Raw genomic sequence first — 19,293 nt, 5'->3', positions numbered from 1 at the left:
GTATTGATATTTTGTTTTAGCAGTGGTGTGGGATGGATCATTGTTCGATCATAGTGTCACGTATGCCCCTACTGCTCTGGTGTTGGGAGCAGGTGACACAGGTAATCAATCAGAAACAGATTTTGATTCAGAAGATGCTGGGCCAGTGGGGGAGGAAGTTCACACCGGAGAGCCTCCAGCTGTGAATGCGCCCCTCCCAGAGTCTGTCTCCTCAAGGCCAGATCCTATGCTCTCAGGAGACAGGGAGTCAACTTCCGGGGGTGAACATTCCCAAACATTACTGGATGCTAGGAATGGTCAGAAGTTAAAACGTTCAGCGAGATTAGCACCAAAGAGACAGTTGGAGAGGTTGCATGAGAAGGCGTCTACGCTCCCTCCTCCACCTTGAAGCTTGGGACATTTGAAAAGCCTTTTCTTTCCTTTGAACGGTCATTTGTTTAGTTTGCGTAGCGTTGCCTAGGGGGGATTTTCCCATAAAGGTGCCTAGTTTGTGTTACAGAAGTGTTAATTGTTTGCAATAGAGCTTTGAAGATTAGCCGAGGAACTTTCCTTGGTTTTGACTCCTTGGGGATGCTTGAGCAGCTACAGCCCACGACACATAGCTCTGCTCAATGCCTGGAAAAGGAGAAGCTCCGCTGAAAATGTCATAGGCACTCTTATTTTTGATGGGGGCATCCCCTAAATGAGGCCTGGGCAACTTGTGACCCTTCAGGTATTTTGCCCTACAACTCTCATCATCCATCAACGTTGGCTATGCTGGCTAGGCCTGAGTGCACTTGTGGGCCAAAACATCTGGAGGGCCACAGGTTGCCCACCCCTGTTCTAAACTCTTCATGAAACTCACTCCCCTCCACCCACCAACCCACCGACCCACTTCTAAGTTCCTTTTGCTGTTTTATTGATATGAGGTCTTTATTTCCTCCCAGGCCTCCTTCAAAGTGGTCCTCATCTACTCTGGAGGAACTGAGAGGTTTGTTCCCTATATTCGGTGACAGCATTCTGCAAAATATTCCTAAGGTGAGTGTTTTTGTTTCTGTTTTTAAAGCAAACGGGCAGAGGGGGGAGCAGATGGTATTTCGGTCTGTTCAGAATCCTGTGCTGCCAAACCGTACAACCTTCCTCACGTGGATTTCTTTTCCTTTTGCAGAGTGTTTTAATCCCGTGGCTGAAACACTTTGTACACAGTTCCCATCCGCCAAGAGAACAGCTGGCACCTGTTGTGGAAAGCCTCCAGCCTTCGAGGCGGAAACGAAGCTCAGGTGAGGAAACCATTGCTTTTAAACCCAGTGCTGTTCTGTGGTAGTTAGAGCTGGTCCACATGAGCACTCATCACATGTTAAAACCGTACTCAGACTGTACCACTTCACACTGCAATGAGGGTGTTTGGGAAGCATAATGGGTCAGTTCAGACAACACGTTAGTCAACGCAGTGCGAAAGCTCCACACAACGGTTGTATTTTTACGGGGTACTCCCCACGCATGTTCTAACCCCACAAGTTGCTGGGGAATATGGGTGGGAGGGTGCTGTTGCACCAAGTCCTGCTTTGTTAGTCCCTGGTCGACAGCTAGTTGGCCACTGTGTGAGCAGAGCGCTGGACTAGATGGGCCCCCGGTCTGATCCAGCATCAGGGCACTTCTGATGTTCTTATGCTCATTGTGTTCATAAGACTGTGGGGTGCTGTGGAGTTGGTAAAATCCATTGTGACATTTGATTGACAGTTCCTCTGCTCTCCCTCCTCCTCCGGTCCTCCCAATGGTATCCCATCAGCCATTGCTTAAAAAAAACCAATCCCGGTGGCTCTCCTAGAGCGACACTCGCTCCTTTCACCGCTCTTGTCAGGGAACTCTGTAACCAGTGGGAAAAGTCAATGCAACACAACGGAAAACTCCACGGAGCCCTCCACACAACACGCAACACAACAGTTGTGCAGGAACTGTCCTCTGCACAGTGTGGATATTGTGTGTGGAGTGTTTTCCAAAAAAAAAACCACCCTCCACCATGGGGTGGAGTTTTCCCACCAGACAACATGTTCCTCAAACACATGTTTCACAGTGAAAACTCCACTGTGGTGTTCTAAAACCACCATTGACTTACATGTTGTCCGAACTGAGCTTGTGAAAGACTGTCCCATATTAACAAAAAGTCCCTACACACAGAAAATGAAATCTCAAGGGGAAAACTTTTTAGCCTATCCTTTTCCCATTCAGTGACATCCTGGTTTTCTGTATTCTGGGAATATTTTTTTATCATCCACACGACTCCCTCGCTCCCCACTCCACACCCACATCATCTGAAGAGATGCCTGGACATCATCATTTCTGATTGCAGGGGGTCATGTGGGGTTTGGGGTTTTAGTCTCCTATCATTTCATTTATTTAGGGTGACCATATGGAAAGGAGGACAGGGCTCCTGTATCTTTAACAGTTGTATTGAAAAGGGAATTTCAGCAGGTGTCGTTTGTATGCATGCAGCACCTGGTGAAATCCCCTCTTCATCACAACTGTTAAAGCTGTAAGAAAATTCAAAACAGCGAGGTACTGTATTTCCAAAAGTTATGATTCTTAGCTTCCATTTTTTGATATAGGTGAGTTGCTAGCAGAGTAGCAAAGTAGCCGGTAACAAATCCAAAACGATGTTGTAAACAGGCAAAATGAAGTTTCCAAAACAATGCAAGGAAAAAGAGAGAATTTTGCAAGGCACTGAATACGATAGCCAGCTTAAAAACCAAATAGGGCAGGACTGAAGGGAAAACCAGAAACCAAAGATATCGGAGCTCATTGAAGCACCACCTATCGTACCGGCGCCATCTTAGGAAGCTAAAGCTGTAAGAGCTATGCTAGAGTGACCAGATGCAAAAGAGGGCAGGGCTCCTGCTGCTTTAACTATTGTGATGAAGAGGAAATTTCACCAGGTGCTGCGTGCATACAAAAGTCCAATTGCTGCATACATACAAAAGACAAGCGTTTTATTGTACACTCCTTACTGGACATTCACGGTTTTTCGCGGGTCTCGTTGATGACGAAATCTGCCTCCCACTCCTCCTGCTTGTTTTCCCATCCAAAAAAAAGGACTTTTTCAGCTATAGTGAAACGTCCTGCCATCTCCAGCTGTGTGCAGAAGAAGCAGCAGGATAAAAACACCCACTGAATGGGCCACGTGGTCATTGTTTACTTACTCTTTCTTCCCCGTGTAAAGAAAGCGGATGCATTGTGGGACAGAAGCGGGGGGGGAGAAGCGATGGTAAGGAAACACGATCCCGCCCCCCACCCCCTGGTCTGATGACACTCCTGGTTGACCACTGTGGGAAACAGGTAGCAGAACTTGATGGCCCTTTGGTCTAATCCAGCAGGGCTGATCTTTGGTTCATCCTGGCCTGTGGGATTTGAAAGCTCGCTGGCTGAGGTAACTTTTAAATCTTGTCTTCGCAGAATGCCCACCCGATAAAACCATAACAGAGGAGATGTTAAAGGATGAGTTGATGCCGATTTATTATTCTCCTAGCGAGTTACAGACGTGCTTGAAGGGCGAAATCCTGCTGGACAGCCTTGGTGTGGTTTCGAATTATGCTTTCACTCAGCAGCAGCTGGAAGTGGTAAAGAAAAACCTGGACGAGGTAAGAGATGTTTTACTTTGTGGGGCTTTAATTCAGGCATTGTTCACTCGAACCCAGCCCTTGAAGGGATTATAGTCAAAGAGGTCTGTAATTAGAATCAGGGCACTAAATTCTATACATGTTTAGACAGAAAAATGTCCTACAATTTTTTTCTGTCTAAACATGCATAGGATTTAGCACCCTGAAACACTTAAATAAACCATTTACATTAAACCAGATCCCACTGGATTCCATTTATATTACTTTGTTTCCATATTCTTTATTTTTATTTATTTATTTATTTATTTATTCATTCATTCATTCATTTACTGTACTTTGAAAGTGCCCAATGATCAAAGTTCTCCAGGCAGTGTACAAGTCATTAAAAATATTGCACAAGTATTAAAACAAAACAATAAAAACAGCACAGACTAAAGCAAAGATAAAACCAACAGCAACAATTATATGTCAGCCTTCAACAGAGTTTGGATTTCAGTTCTCCAAAGTTCTCAATTATTCCATAGACTTCTCTTTTTCTTTATTTTACATAAAATTGCTCTGTAACCCCTAAGCTATCTTGCTGCTTTCAGGTGCAGTGGAGGAGGATGGATTGTTCTCCAATTCCAGTACTCAGGCAAGATCCCTAGTATTGAAGTAAGCTAGGCCAGCCAGCTTTTTGTACATGGGATTGGAGGGGTGCCATCTTGTTCTTCATCTCAGGCAACAAAATGTATTGGACCAGTCCTGCTCAGACTTATTCAGGGAGTTCAACCTCAGCTCCCTCCTATTGCTGTTCTGCTGTGTCCCACACCCAGGGTGTCGTCAGAAGAGTGTTTTATCACATGCTCATTACTGCCCCCTTATGGTTTTTCACACATCCTTTTGACAACACCATCTGCCTCCAGTGTGTCTCCCATCCCTTCTGGTCTTTTTTCCACAACAAAATAGACCCTGATAAATCCGACTTAATTTTTTAAAGCGAAACTTGCTGCCGTTTCCTGCTGTGTGCAGGGAAAGCAGCGCAATAAAAACGCCCGCTGACTGGGCCATGTGGTCGTTGCTGCTTCCTCTTTCTTTCTCCGTGTAAAGAGACCATCGCTATTGTGGGACAGCAGCAGGAGGCCAGAGCGATGATAGAGAAACACAATTCCCCCCCCCCCCCCGCCCCATCTGATGACGCTGTCAGTCTGGATGTCGATTAATGAGTTGGCTTTCTCAGGTGCTTACCTTCAGCTACTCTGAAGCTAAACTCACAGGCAAGGGCTGTTGGCCAAGGGAAACCCAAGCAGGGAAGGATGGATGGAGAAGAAGAGTGAATTGGGTGGACGGGTGCGAATGGGCATGGGTTATTCGCACTAGAATGGGTTATTCTAGTAAGAATAACTGTCCCTCAGTAATCAGCTTATATACATATGTTGTGGTCGAATGTATATAAATTCCAGGCATTCTGGAAACAAGTTAAAAGAGACATAAATTGAATAACTGGATATGACAGCCTTTGATCTGAAAATGTTGCCGGAGCTTTTCCATTACAGGGTGTGAAAAAAATACATCAGCAGTGGTTTCTAATTTACTTACAGCAGCAGAGTTGATCATTGTAAAGCACTGGAAAAATTGGAATAATTACATGTAGATAATAGATAAGCAAATTTTGGCAAGTAGCACAACTATTTTGAAAAATAGTGAGACGGTGAGATTAAGAGATGATATACAGCCTAAATTCGAAGTGGAGTGCTTTATTTTGTTATTAGTGTGCAAATTAAGCTGTAAAAAAAATTATATATGCATGCTAAACTATCTCATGATTAACAGTTCAACCATTTTTATCAATGACAAATGTCTTTTATAAGTATATACTATATGAAGAAATGCCATACAGCTTGGGATTTTGTAGATATTCACCCATAGCACTGATGGTAATTATTCAAAATTATGCAAAAGAAAATGAATCTCAGTGATGACCTTCTAAGTCAGCCTTTCTCAACCTGAGGTGCTCCAGATGTGTTGGACTACAACTCCCAGAATGCCCCAGCCAGCTGGCTGGGGCATTCTGGGAGATGCAGTCCAACACATCTGGAGCGCCCCAGGTTGAGAAAGGCTGTTCTAAGTGATGACCTCCTGTAATGTCTGCTTCTGTAAGGTCTGCTTCAAGAGGATTAGGGGTGCTTCCAGACAGAGGTCTCTTAGCGTTACCAATCAGAGGCCGTTGTGCCGCTATTTCGTATTTTTCTCCTTATTTCTGTGGTATGAAAAATATGAAAGAAGCAGTGGAAAAACACAGGAAGGTTGCAGCATTCCCATAAAATCCCACAAATGAAGCAGGGCGTTGGCATGATAACAGCCTCACCCGGAAGCACACCAATAAATTGGGATTGCTTGTACATGCATTCATTCTCTCTCTCTCTCTCTCTCTCTCTCTCTCTCTCTCTCTCTCTCCCCCCCCCCCCCGCCCTGCCAAAGTGCAGGGTGAGCTCTCTGCTCATAGATTCGTGCTCTGAGAAAAGGTGGAGAATTCTAAGTTGTGTTCACAAACTCTCCATTTTATTTCTTGATTCCTACAGATGTTTCCCACTGGATATCCGGATTCAGTTCTTCGCAACCTTGGGGTCCTCATGGGTATGATGAGTCCTGAGGACATTAAAAAGTGGAATATCAGCTCGACAGAAACACTGGAGAGTTTGTTGGACGCGCAGCCTAACGACGACCTGGTAATTCCAAGCGTGATCACTTGAGTTCTTCCCTGGGGACATGGTCCTAGTCCACATAGATATTGTATGGTCTGTTTCTTAGTGGTTTTACTGTTGCTTTCAAGTAGGAACCATTATCTAGACCCATTTCAATCTGGGTTTTGACCTGGTTACGGGACGGAATCAGCCTTGGTCGCCCTGATGGATGACCTTTGTTGAGAGAGGGACAGGAGGAGTGTAACCCTGTTTATTCTGCTTGATCTTTTATTAGCTTTTGATACTGTCATGTTTCCTAAAACCTCCCACCTTATTGGAAGACAATAAAGAGGTCTGCCACATAATCTACAAAGCTTGATTTAGGCAATAAACATCTCTTCCCACCTGAAGAGAGTTCAACTTCTAGGAACTTTCCTCTAGGCAAAAACTATGCAAACTAAGTGAGACAATTGTCTTTTCAAGAAGAACAGAAAACTTTTTCTCAGAACGCTTCCACTTCAGGGAGACTGGTTTTGATGCAGCTTCTGACGAGATGCTAGCCAGGCTGACCTTCTCTCAATCTTCCTTTAGCTCCACCCATTTTAGTCTGTGATGTACTCTAGGATCAGCTAGCCTCTCAGTGCACTCCCCCTCGGAAGAATACTGATTTCCCACAGACCGTGTGTTGTTAACGTTTTCAGAGATAAGGTCTGGTGAAAGTTCATTCTTACCTAGTGAAGAGCCCATGAGAGTCACTTCCCCCACTCCCCGTGTAGGCTGGTATGTTTCTGGTACTTCTACTTCAAAATCTGATTTTATTGATTGCCTGAAACTCCTTCCCCCAGCCTAAGGGGAACAGGCCTAGTCATGACAGATACCATTGACCATGGTATCCCCCTGGATCAACTCCATGGGATGGACATGGCAGGCATTGTGTTACAGTGGTTCCATCACTACTGTACCTGCAGGGTCAATTTCACAGAGTAACATTGGGTGACTGTTCCTTGGGCCCTTCATAGTTGAGCTATGGACTACAGCAAATCCACAAACAGTATTTTCCCCACTGTGTATGATTGCTAAGCAACAGAAAGGCTGCTGCACTGCAGGCTGTGTCCTTCTCATGATAATCCTGATGAGCGCTTCTGTAGGTCATCTTGATCTGTAATGGTAGGACTAAACAGGAGGTGCAATATGAAATATCTATTAAAAGGTACATCTTGCCGTGAGTTTCTAGTTACCAAACTAAGAAACACAGAGATTGTGGCGCTTCTGTTCTCCTCTACTGATAGTTCCTGGACAAGAGAGATTAACCATTTTGCTACCTGTGGTTCATTTGGACATTTATTTTTTTAACATGGTGCAGTTCACATGAATTGTTGTATCCCGCCCCCCAGGGCATTTTGGTGTCTCAAGCAGGTTTCTGAATGTTCTGGCCTTGAGCATCTTGGGGGGAAATGGGAAGGAGCCGGATAGAATGGGTAACAATCTAGAGGTGTTACAGAGGGTTTCCCAAACTAGTCCGGCATGCCAAAATCTACTGGAACCGTCAGCAGCTGTGTTTGCATGTAATGCTAAACCATGGTTTATGTTAACCATAGTTTGTTTAGCCATGAAATGTCTTGCAACTGAGCTTGTTTTCCCTGTTTGCGGTTTGTTTCTCTCTCACCTATTTTGTTAACCTTCAGAGCAGTTTCATTCTCTGGCTTCTCTTGCTGGGCACCTCTGTTTCATGGCAGCGGTGCAAACAACCGAGGGATAAGCCATGGTTTTGGTTCAAACATCAATACAAGCCATGATTCAAATAAGCCAGACTTTATAAGCAAACAACAAACCATAGCTTGTATTTGTGGTTTGTAGCTGGTTAGCAAATAATAGATTGTTTGCAGGAATGGATTCAAACACAATGACAAGCAAGATTTCAACAAACCAAACGGTTTAGTGTTGTGTATGAACCAGGTCAAAGTGCTATCTTTGTCAGGTGTAAAATGTTCACTTGACCACAGCTCCACCCACATGCTACCTGTACTCTGAAGTCTTGCAACTTTTCCAACAATAGCTCAGACTTCGGTTGATTTTCATAGAAAGGATGTTCATTAAATGTGATATTGAATTGTCAAAATAGCAGTCTCTCACATTAGTAGCGAAGCAATATCAGGTATATTGGGCTCAAGCATTTACTGTTAATGAAATATAATGCTTTCAGGCTGATCTGTTTTGGGTTTGAATTTTTGTCTTTCAGGCCACCCTAATTATTCAGAAATATGTTGATTCTGGACAGCCACTGGATAGCCAAGCTCTCAATGCAATTGGATCAAAATACATATGCCTCCTGAATGAGAATCAACTCAACATGATTCATGAAAATGCCATCAAGTGAGTAAATTATTTTAACCGCTTTATCTATTAGCAAGAAGGATGGACCATGCTCCCTTTTTTGCTAATTGAATTTCTTCCCCTGGAGAAATTCAGTGAAATTGTCCCTACCCACCCCCATTTTATCAAATTCTTGTAAAATTTCATTTCAATTTAAGTAATTACTAGCGGCATCAATCCGCATCCTTCTTTCCAAGAGTGGCGTTAGAGAGTGAGCAGTGGGCAAAGTTGCCTTTCCACTTTTCTTTTACATGTAAGAACAAAAACAACATCTCTTAGTATAACCATTATCACGTTAGGCCAGTGGGAGATTGATAAGAAAACTCACATCCAAAGCATGTGCAGAGTAATTTACTGGAACAGAATTTAGTTCACCCTTAAAGGCAAAGTAAGAGTCACAGAAAAACTTACAAGGTCGGATCACAACACTGAGCGTCATCAGACAAGTGTTTTGTCGCACGCTTGCTACTGCCCACTTATGGATGCGTGCGTGTCCTTTAGACGATGATGTTTGCCTCCCACATGCCTCCTACTCCTTCCGCTCATTTTTCCATCGCAAAATAGACCCCTCTTAATCCGTCTTTTTTTTTAGAAACGGAATGTGCCGCCTTTTCCTGCTGTGTGCAGGAAAAGCGGCGTAATCTAAAAGGCCCCTGAATGGGCCACGTGGCCTTTGTTTACTTCCTCTTTCTCTCCCCGTGAAAAGAGACCATCTCTATTGTGAGACAGCAGGAGGAGGCCAGAGCAACGATAAGGAAATGCGAAAATCTCCCCGTCTGATGACACTCACTGTGTCATTCTAATCATTGGGAACCAATGAAAAGCACCAATCGACTCACAGAGGACGTGGGCTTCACAGCAGATAGTTTTATGTTGATCTAGTGAGCTCAGATCATGGACAGCCTTCATAACTACTAACGGCACTGTTTAGAAGACGCCAGTGAAAACTGACGTTTAGAAAACTTCAGCAAAGTTGGGTGGGAAGTGGAGGCTGTGGGAGGACTGGTGTGCATGCTTATCTCTTGTTTGCTCCCTTTTCCATTTTTCCATTTTTCTTTTCTTTTGGACAGGATGGCCAGCGACCTCGACCCGTCTAATTGTTCCCAAACCACCAAGAATGTCCTGTATCCCAAAGCCAAGCGGGCATTCTCTGACCGACACAATGAGTTTCCTGCTTATTATAACCTGATCAAGCCATACTTGGGTAAGCAAAACCAGGGTATGGGGGAAAATCCAGTTGAAATCCAGTTACAGTTTGATACTTTGGGAAACAATTTGAAATCAAGCCTTGGATTTCCTTATAATTGTGTGCCTCAAAGAATAGTAAGAGCCTTTCCGTGTATAGCTCAGTAAACGTATAGTTGTTCCTTATTTGTTACCTAAAATAAGACAGCACATCTCTTGTGGGGATATCGCATTTTCCCAGCATGCAGTATTTTGCCCCAGGGAAAATGTGATTCTTCTCCCATTGCTACTGCGAGGATTGTGCAGAATGATTTTGTACGAGTGGGGTGAACCTCTGTGACATTGTTACTATGAAGAGACACTATTTTGTGAACTGATTAAAAAACTTACTTTACAGCATTTTCCTAGCACTCACGCTAGAACCTACTAACGCTAGGACAATTTCTCCTGCTAGCTAGGCCATCGTGATTTGGAGTGTTGCTTGGCAATGAGGTTCCTCTGACATAAATACTGTAGTTCCTGTAGAAAGCGATTGTGCTTTGTACTGGTCACCTGGATAAGCTCCAAAAGCGTGAAGGGCTGTCAACATGTAAAACGTGTGAAAGTATCAGGGAAATCTGCAATTAAGGCTTAGCCTTTTAGAAAATCTTAGAAGGAGTTGCCATTACACTGAAAGTTTGATGAGGAATAACAATCAAGTTTCCATCTCTCTCTCCCTCCAGGAGGGGCTCCAGGCGAGGATCTGAGGGCGCTCAGCAAAAATAATGTCAACATGGATGTGGAGACTTTCTTGGGCTTGCAAAAAGATGCGGTGATGGTGAGTTGGAACCTTCTCTTAGGCCGAGGGATGTCAGAGGAATCCATTTTGGGGGTGGAGCTCAGCGGATTTTTGCCAGCACACTCCACCCCCTCCAGACTTCAGCTCACTCGTCTGTGAGCTGGCCCGACTCGGAGCATGACAACTTGGGCCAACACACAGATGTTTGTGGCAATTAGTTTCCGGGTGAAGTATAAAGTGTTGGTTATCACCTTTAAAGCCCTACATGGTTTGGGTCCAGGCTACCTGCAGGATCGCCTTCTCCAGTACAATCTGCCCCACACACTCAGGTCCTCTGGGAAGAACATCCTTCAGCCAGCCAAAACTAGGCTGGCAGGTATTACCCAGAGGGTCTTTTCCTCTGCTGCTCCCCGACTGTGGCATGGCCTGCCGGAGGAGATTCGTCAACTTAACAGTCTTTAACAGTCCAGTGGAATTTTAGGATGCTTTTAGTATGTTTTTAGTATGTTTTTTAGGAAGTTTTAATAATATATACTATGTTTTAATCAATATTTTATGTATTTTATACTTACTGTTGTTCTCCGCCTCAATCAGGATGGAGAGGCGGGTAAGAAATACTATTATTATTATTATTATTATTATTATTATTATTATTATTATTATTTGCATTATGCTCACAAATTTGTGCAAATTGCACAATTGCCCAAAACATAACCTGAGTTGGGGGCATCGCAGGGATTTATCTGGCCCAAAAAGGCCATCTCTACTGAGGGCTGAAGGTGACCTTCAGAAAGCATCTAAATTAAATGATTTTGGGGTGGGCGGGGTGGGGGGGGAATAATTCAGTTCCAGATTTGTCCATCTTTGAATGTAGATTCCACATCCTATTGGGTCCTGGAGTGAATCCTGAGTCACTCCACTGCACAAACCTAAACTGCTCCATTTTTAGCCCCGTTGCCAGGGGAGCGTCACCTTCAGGGCAGCCGTGGCGGCCGAAAAATCTGCCATTTTCCAGGGACCATCAGATCGCAGCCTTATTTATATGTTTAGAACTTTATATTCCACCCTTTCTGCACACGTGTGTAAAATCAAAGAGGCTTGCAAAATTAAAAACCAATACAATTTAATCAAATAAAATACATTGAAGCTCTGCAGATGGCAAATTAATAGCAGCAATAGAAGCACAAACATTTTAAGGCCCCAATTAAAAAAAAGTTTGCCGAAATAGAACAGGTGTTTTTTTTCAGTGCAGGCTTACAGGCAATGAAGGTGTGGCGTAATACTATTGTGGTCCTTCATGCAATTCAGTAAAGGAGGGCAGAGCAACGTTGTTGAGCAGCTCATATAGGGCAGAGGTGGGGAACTTTAGGAGGTCGCTGCAGGGGCCCGTTTCACACACACACCAGAACCGTCCACAGGCTGCACCCCGCCCAAGTATGTGCCAATAATTGGAATAAGAACAACAACAACAACATCCAGAACTGCTATGGAGCACCAAAAGAATCAAAATTTGCTTGCAAAAAACTAATTTTGACCCTTTGGACCTTCTGCTGAAGCTATGGATGCCATTTGGTTTGCAAAAAAACCACCCCTTTTTAACTTTTTTGGGATACCCCCAATTTTGGGGGATGGTGGGGCACACTAGGGAGCTGTGGGAACCATATACTACCTGCCCCTGACATGGGGGGGGGGGGTTTGATTCGTAAGCTATCCTGGTCCCAAGCCATTTAAGGCTTTATTAAGGCCCTAAATACCAGCGCCATGAATTGAGTCTGGAAACAAATTGGAAGCCAATGTAGCTGGCCCCAAACTGACGTAACATGTTCCATCCTACTGGCCCCAGACAACATTGTGGCTACAGATTTCTGTACTATCTGAAGTTTCCAGGTTGTCTTCAAGGGCAGCCCCACCTAGGACACTTTGCAGTAATCAAACCTGGAGATGAGTCAAGCATAAATTACTGAAGCCAGGACTGACTTGTCCAAGAAATGGCAAAACTGTGATTGTACATTAAAATCTCACCTAATGCCAAATTCAAAGCACACTTGGAAGTTCCTCCTGAGGTAAAACATCTAAGGAACGTGGAAGGAAACCCAAACAGAAAGGCTGGTGCAGCGTATGTGTTTGTTCATCCCTTCGCTTCAGGAAATGAGCAGCTCGTCACTCACGTCCACCGTGAAAGCTTTGTGTGGCTGCTCTTGGGCCTGGTCCGGAAGCAGGAGCTGGTGCAGAATGAGAACGCAGCCGTGAAGTGACCAGCAAGGCCCTCTTTTCAACAGCTTCTTACACCCATGCTCAAAGAACTTCATTGGCTGCCAAGAAGCTACTAGGCGAAGTTTAAGATTCTGTTTTTAAGATATAAACAGCTGGAGACCCTGCAGGTTACCTTAGGGACTGCCTCACTCCTTATGTTCCGGCCCAGTCCTCGTACTTCTGATGGTGCCCCCATGCTTCTGAGGTCCGCCTCAGGAGGACCTGCGCTGGACCGTTTAGTGTTGCGACACCCGCCCTCCCTGGAACGCACTCCTTTGGGGCATGAGGCAGGTGTCTTCTGTCATAATCATCAGGTGTCTGTTTGAGACCCACCTCTTTAGGCAGGCTTCCCCTGAGCTGTGACCCAGCCTGTAGAGTTTAATGTCGACCAGTGATTATTTTAGGGCGCAACCATATCAATTGCACCCTCAGTGATCGGAAGTCCCCAAACTTGGAGGTGTCCAATGTCCAATCATCGCCTCTCCATCTTCCTGTCCTGCCGATTTCGCTAGATGGGCTTTTTAGCCTGTTTAGCAAAGGTGCTTCAGAGCAGGGAGGGAAGGAGGCTGGAAGATCCTGAGGATAACTCGTATCCTCACATCTCCGATCTCCACCGCTCCCCGCCCACAGGAACGCCCCCTTTCCTCCTCCTTCGAGGTCACTTCTCCAATCTTGGAGGGCAGCTGGCACTGTTCTTTCAGTGGGGGGGGGGAGGCTGGATATCCATCTCCCCCTTCTGAGTTCAGGGCACTGTCTCCAAACTCAGAAGGGGGAATCTGACCAACCCTATGCTGGGGAACCTGGGTGGGAGGGTGCTGTTGCACCATGTCCTGCTTTGTTGGTCCCTGGCCAACGGCTGGTTGGCCGCTGTGTGAACAAAGTGCTGGACTAGATGGACCCTTGGTCTGATCCAGCATCAGGGCTCTTCTTATGTTCTTATCTTCCCTGGGACACTCGTCCAGGGACCATAGGCCTGCTCCCTTATTGTATATTTATTGCTATATTTTTAGGTGATAGTGATATTGTTAACCACTTTGGTAGTTTGCTGGAAGTGGTGTAATAAATAAATAAATAATAAACAAACTTTGGAATGCCAGCAGGGTGGAGATTGTCCATAATCAGTTCAATTTTGTTTATTCCACAGAAACTAACCCCCAGTGATGTCAGAGGCCTGCTCGGAATCAATCTGCCAGACCTGAAGCTTCACCAGTCCAATCCTGTACTAAGAGACTGGAGCTACAAACAGAAGCAGTCTGAGCTGAACAGTCTGGGCCTTGAGTCCAAGGGTGGGCTACCAGATGGATACGTTGATCTTCCTCGCAGATCTAACCGTAGGAAACGTCTGGCATTTGCTTTCTAGGGGAGAGGGGGTTAACTTCAAGTCCACTCAGCAAGCAAATTACAAGCAGGCAAGAAAGCGTTCCAACCTGGGAAACAGAATGTAGGAGTTATTTTAAAATAAGTCTCAATGTATCTTTGGGGTGTGGAGGTACTATTTTCTTTATCTAGCATAGTTCTGTATTCTTCCTCTCCTATAAGTTGCTTGGGGCAGCGTACATGTTTTTCCCCATTTTATCTTCATAATAACCTAGGGTGACCATATTTGGGAAGCCAAAAAAGAGGACACCTAGTGTGTGTGTGTGTGGGGGGGAAGCAGCTTTCTGAGTCCTGCAGAAAGTACGTTATTCTCCCGCCACCTTAAAGAACCCGATTGGAGTGGAGGAGGGGAAAGGATTTCATTCTGCACCACCACCATCCACTCCAATTGGGGCCTTTTCTATAATGTCCACGAATGACCCACTTTCCCCTTTAAGACCTCAATTGGAGCTCGGGGTGGGGGAATGATGTGCCTCAAGAAAGCATGTCATTCCCTCCTGCCATGCTAATGGCAGCCTTAAAGGGGAAGGTGTGTCATTCCAGGACATTATTGAAAATTATAGAAAATACCCCCTGACACCATGGAAAGAACAAAAACCAGGACAAATCCGGGGAAATCCTGACAGTTGGTCACCATATAAGAACCCTTTAAGGTAGGTCGGATTGAGAAATGGGAACAAGCCAAAGACCTGTAGTTGAGCTTCAAAGCCAAGCAGGGACTTGAAAGTCTATTTTTGATGTCCCTGGCCCCAAGAAGCTTACAAGCTCAATTTGGAGAGTGAGGAAAGGGAGGTGGGAGATATTTTCAATCTAAATTTAGGCTGGTAGCATAGAAGCATAGGCCTAATCTACACCAAGCAGGATATGGCACTATGAAAGCGGTATGAGAGTCGTATATAAAAGGCAGGAGCCACACCAAGGGGGATATAGCGGTATGAAAGTGGTATGTGTCAATGGGCCCCAACGGTTGTCAGTGCACTTCAATACCACTAAAGCAGTAGTGTGGCTCCTGCCTTTTATATACTGCTTTCATACCGTTTGCATAGTGCAATATCCTGCTTGGTGTAGATTAGGCCATAGAATCATAGAATAGTAGAGTTGGAAGGGGCCTATAAGGCCATCGAGTCCAACCCCCTGCTCCATGCAGGAATCCACCCTCAAGCATCCCTGACAGATGGTTGTCCAGCTGCCTCTTGAAGGCCTCTAGGGAGGGATTTTGTTTCTTTTGCAAGTTTGGTTTTGTTTCTGCCAGCTGTGGGAATTTCAACAAGAGCAATACTGAGCTCTGAAATTCCACCTTGTGGAGTCCTGCTTAGTTGACTCCACTTAGACCCTGGGGCTTCTGAGCTTAACCAGGCGCCGCCCTCAAGAAGTCTGGGGTGTTCCTAGGCCAGCCTTTCTTGTGCCCTCATTGCCTTCCTTCATTCACAGAATGCTATAGGGGCTCCAGAGAATCCTGGCTTCTAATTGTGGCCTTCCTGGTGTTTTCTCACCATTCTTCCTTTAAAGAAAAAAGATGGAATTGCTGCAAAATGCCTCCTGGTTGTTAGCATAGGAGCTGTCCATCTGAAAGCTCCCCGAAAGAGGATTTAGTCATACTTGGAGTGGACCTATTGAAATCAAAGGGCTTAATCATGACTAAAGTCTCATTGATTTGAATGTGTACGCTAAATATGGCTAACCCAAGGTCTTCAGAGCCCCACCTGGCTGTGGATACACAACCTTATGTAATTAAATCTGTTGCAAAGTTTTCATTCTAAGCTATAAAGACTCGTTAGCAACTTCTGCAGAATTGTTAAAACAGTACTTGATCATTTTAATTTTGTCTTAAACTTGTTTAAATTTGTAATAATAAACAATGTTTTCCCAGCGGACTTTCTTGTATTTTTGATTTTTTTCCCCCTCGTTGTACAAAATCATTTTTGGGGGGGGGGGGGATTTGAAAGTCTGTGGACTATTAATAAACTTGGTACTGTTACTGATTTTCCTGATTCTTTTTCTTTCTGACCAGTTACTTCTCAGGAATTGGGCTAGAAATCCCATGTCATGAACATGCTCTCAGAAGCAAACCTAAGTCTATGGAGTCAGCAGGCGATGTGGAAAGATACAATCCCAGACAGGAGGCTGAGCAAAAGCATTCACTTTCTCCCCCTCATTTTGTACCCTCTCTTGCTTCCATGCCCCACCTCAGCATATCTAGAAAGGAAGGAAGACTCAAAACCAGTCAAAAGTAAAATATTTATTTTTATTTATGATGTTTTATTAAAACTAAACAGCAAGTCATTCCCACAGAAAGCAACTCTGTTCAGTTTAGGTACCTGGGTGATTTAGGAGGGGAAAATGCTTTGTCAGAAGTTTAATATCAAGTAATATGAGATTAAAAGATATGTAGACCAGTTTCAGGAAATTAGAACAGATTGGCTGTGTTTGGACAACACAATAGTCAATGGTGGGTTAATAGTCCACAGTTGATTATCGAGGGACTACTCCCCACACGACATGGTTATAATCAACCATGGTGCAGATTAAGGCCAGCATTGAGTTGACTATTAGTCAATGGTGTGTTTGACACATCTCCCCCCTCAGTCCTCCTGCTGGTATCCCATCAGCCATTGCAAGTTCTTCTTTTGCAAGTTTTGGCCAGGAGTACCAGATACTCACCAAGGCTTTAAATTAGGGATGGTGACCATGCGGCCTTCCAGATGTTGCCAAATGCCAATTCCAATCAGCTCTTACCATGGGCTATCCTAGAGCTGGTGGACATTGTTGTGCAACAACATCTGGGGGGGCATGCATCCCCCACCGCTGCTTTAAATAAAGGATTGACTGACAAGCAACAGCCAAAACTCAAAAAAACTTCTATCAAAATTCTGATAATATGGAGTATAGGTAGAGTGCAAAGTATATGTATTTGTTAACTTTGGTTAATAAGGAATCAATATGTTTTCTTTCAAGGCTGCAACAATATTGCATTTCCCCAGGCTTCAAAATTTTGTCACTAGGAAAAATGTATTTGTGCACACGCACACACACCCTTGTCCAATTGATGCATAAGGGCTCTTTGGATTTTCCAATCTGCTTGCAGGATAACTGGGCCTGAATAAAACTATTTGCAAATTCAGTACAGATGCCTTCATATTTCCACCATCTTTTTACACCTTTTAGAGTCATGCCAAATTTAAGAGATGGTAAATGGCAGACAAACATTCTCACAGAGAGAGAGCGCACTACCAACAAGTCAAGATGCTTGGGGAGGTTTTTAATAAACCTCTTGCCCTTACACTCCACCATCTGGGTTCTGAGAAATCGCTTACCTACCCCCATTATCATTATGAAATACATACACACATCTCAGAACACACATATCGTTCTGGCTGGTGTTATCTTAACTGGCCGTGGTATAACCAGCTGTCCCTGGAGGCAGGTCAAAGGTGGGGAGGGGGTGGAGTTCAGGCCGTCATGAACTGACAAAATGTGGATGTGTAATATTCAGCAAGAGGTAGTCAAAGCAACAAGACCACCAGAACCAGGCCTTGGGCCATAGATAGTTATCCAGGAAGAGAAGCTAGAACTGGGCTATGTCTCTGGGGAACAATTATGTTTAAGGACCAGGAAGATAGCAGATCAATGGGTGCTTAGCTAAGCCAGTCCGATCCCTTTCCTTCCTCTTGCTAAGAATCAGTGGTGCCAAGGCTGCAGGCCCATCAAGGGATCCAGGAGCGCAGCTCCTCCAGGTGGCTCCACAGGCCAAGTTCCATTGAGAACAGAAAAGCTCTGGTTGGAACCCAAGACCACTTTGCAGGCAGAAGCGTCACCATAACACAATCAGCATAGAGGAGTAGGACTAAAAGCAGCTCCACGTTCAGGCATAAGAGTCCGTGCACATACACATATAATGTTGGAATCAACACAATGGCTCAGTTCAGACAACACATTAGTCAACGCAGTGCGAAAACTCCATTCAATGGTTGAGTTTTTAGGGGGTGCTCCTCACACAACACGTTCTAACTCCACCCTTGTGTGACTGTGGGTTACCGTGGAGTTGAGTGAAATCCACTGTGACGTTTGAGTGACAGTTCCTCCACCCTCTCTCCTCCCATGGGCCTCCCGATGATATCCCATCAGCCATTGCTGCATAAAAACCAATCCCAGTGGCTCTCCTAGAGTGGCACCGCTCTTGCCAGGGAACTCTGTAGCCAGTGGGAAAAGTCCACTCAACACAACAGGAAACTCCACGGAGCCCTCCACACAACACGCAACACAATGGTTGTGTAGGAACTCTCCTCTGCACAGTGTGGATATTCTGCGTAGAGTGTTTCCAAAAAAACCACCCTCCACCGTGGGGTGGAATTTTCTTTCCAGACAACACATTCCTCAACGGTGATGTAAACCACTGTTGAGAAACGTGTTGTCTGAACTGAGCCAAGCTCTGGTTGGAACCCAAGACCACTTTGCAGGCAAAAGCATCACTATAATACAATCAGCATAGGGGAGTAGGACTAAAAGCTCCACATTCAGGCAATAAGAGTCCGTGCACATATACATATAATGTTGGAATCAACACATAGCCTAGATAGTACTAGTATCGATCCATAGGGTCAAGGCAGCTTCCCTTGCGGAACTTTGAAGCTATCTCAGTTGCCGTCACCAAAAGCCATTGCGAAGGAGGAAAACAATGATGTTTTCAGAGATGCCTCCTCTGAAATGAGATTCCAACCACCAGGGACAATGTCAGAAGAAGCCAGCTGAGGGATGTGTTGGAAGGCGAGGCTAGATGGAGAAGGGAAAAAAATGGTATGAGTCCCTAAAAGAACATGAGAAGGGTCCTGCTAGATCAGGCTGAGGATCCATCTAGTCCAGCACTCTGCCGACCAAGGACCCACAAAGCAGGACATGGTGCAACAGCACCCTCCCACCCATGTTCCCCAGCAACTGGTGCACATAGTCTTACTGCCTCGGATACTGGAGGTGGCATGTACCCATCAGGGCTAGTCGCCATTGATAGCCTTCTCCTCCAGGAATTTATCCAACCTCCTTTCAAGGCCATCCAAACTGGTGGCCATCACTACAT

At 44.9% G+C, this 19,293-nt stretch overlaps 2 protein-coding genes across 2 annotated transcripts in view; one reads left to right on the top strand and one right to left on the bottom strand.

Annotated features, from left to right (window-relative positions):
- Positions 1 to 14,429, top strand: part of MSLN (mesothelin) — a 31,625-nt gene extending 17,196 nt beyond the window's left edge. The window contains exons 10-17 of the mRNA XM_063143430.1: positions 927 to 1,017; positions 1,148 to 1,259; positions 3,430 to 3,614; positions 6,155 to 6,301; positions 8,496 to 8,629; positions 9,700 to 9,833; positions 10,537 to 10,631; positions 13,990 to 14,429. Coding sequence (XP_062999500.1) covers positions 927 to 1,017; positions 1,148 to 1,259; positions 3,430 to 3,614; positions 6,155 to 6,301; positions 8,496 to 8,629; positions 9,700 to 9,833; positions 10,537 to 10,631; positions 13,990 to 14,205 — 1,114 coding nt within the window. The 3' untranslated portion in view covers positions 14,206 to 14,429. The remainder of the gene's footprint in view (positions 1 to 926; positions 1,018 to 1,147; positions 1,260 to 3,429; positions 3,615 to 6,154; positions 6,302 to 8,495; positions 8,630 to 9,699; positions 9,834 to 10,536; positions 10,632 to 13,989) is intronic.
- The window catches only part of LOC134410259 (uncharacterized), a 365,840-nt gene that overhangs the window by 154,436 nt on the left and 192,111 nt on the right, over positions 1 to 19,293 (bottom strand). The window lies entirely within an intron of this gene.

The sequence above is a fragment of the Elgaria multicarinata genome, chromosome 17 (assembly GCF_023053635.1).
Source record: "Elgaria multicarinata webbii isolate HBS135686 ecotype San Diego chromosome 17, rElgMul1.1.pri, whole genome shotgun sequence".
Classification (NCBI taxonomy): Eukaryota; Metazoa; Chordata; class Lepidosauria; order Squamata; family Anguidae; genus Elgaria; species Elgaria multicarinata.
The sequence above is the reverse complement of the archived record's forward strand: the minus strand, read 5'-3'. Positions and strand labels throughout refer to the sequence as shown.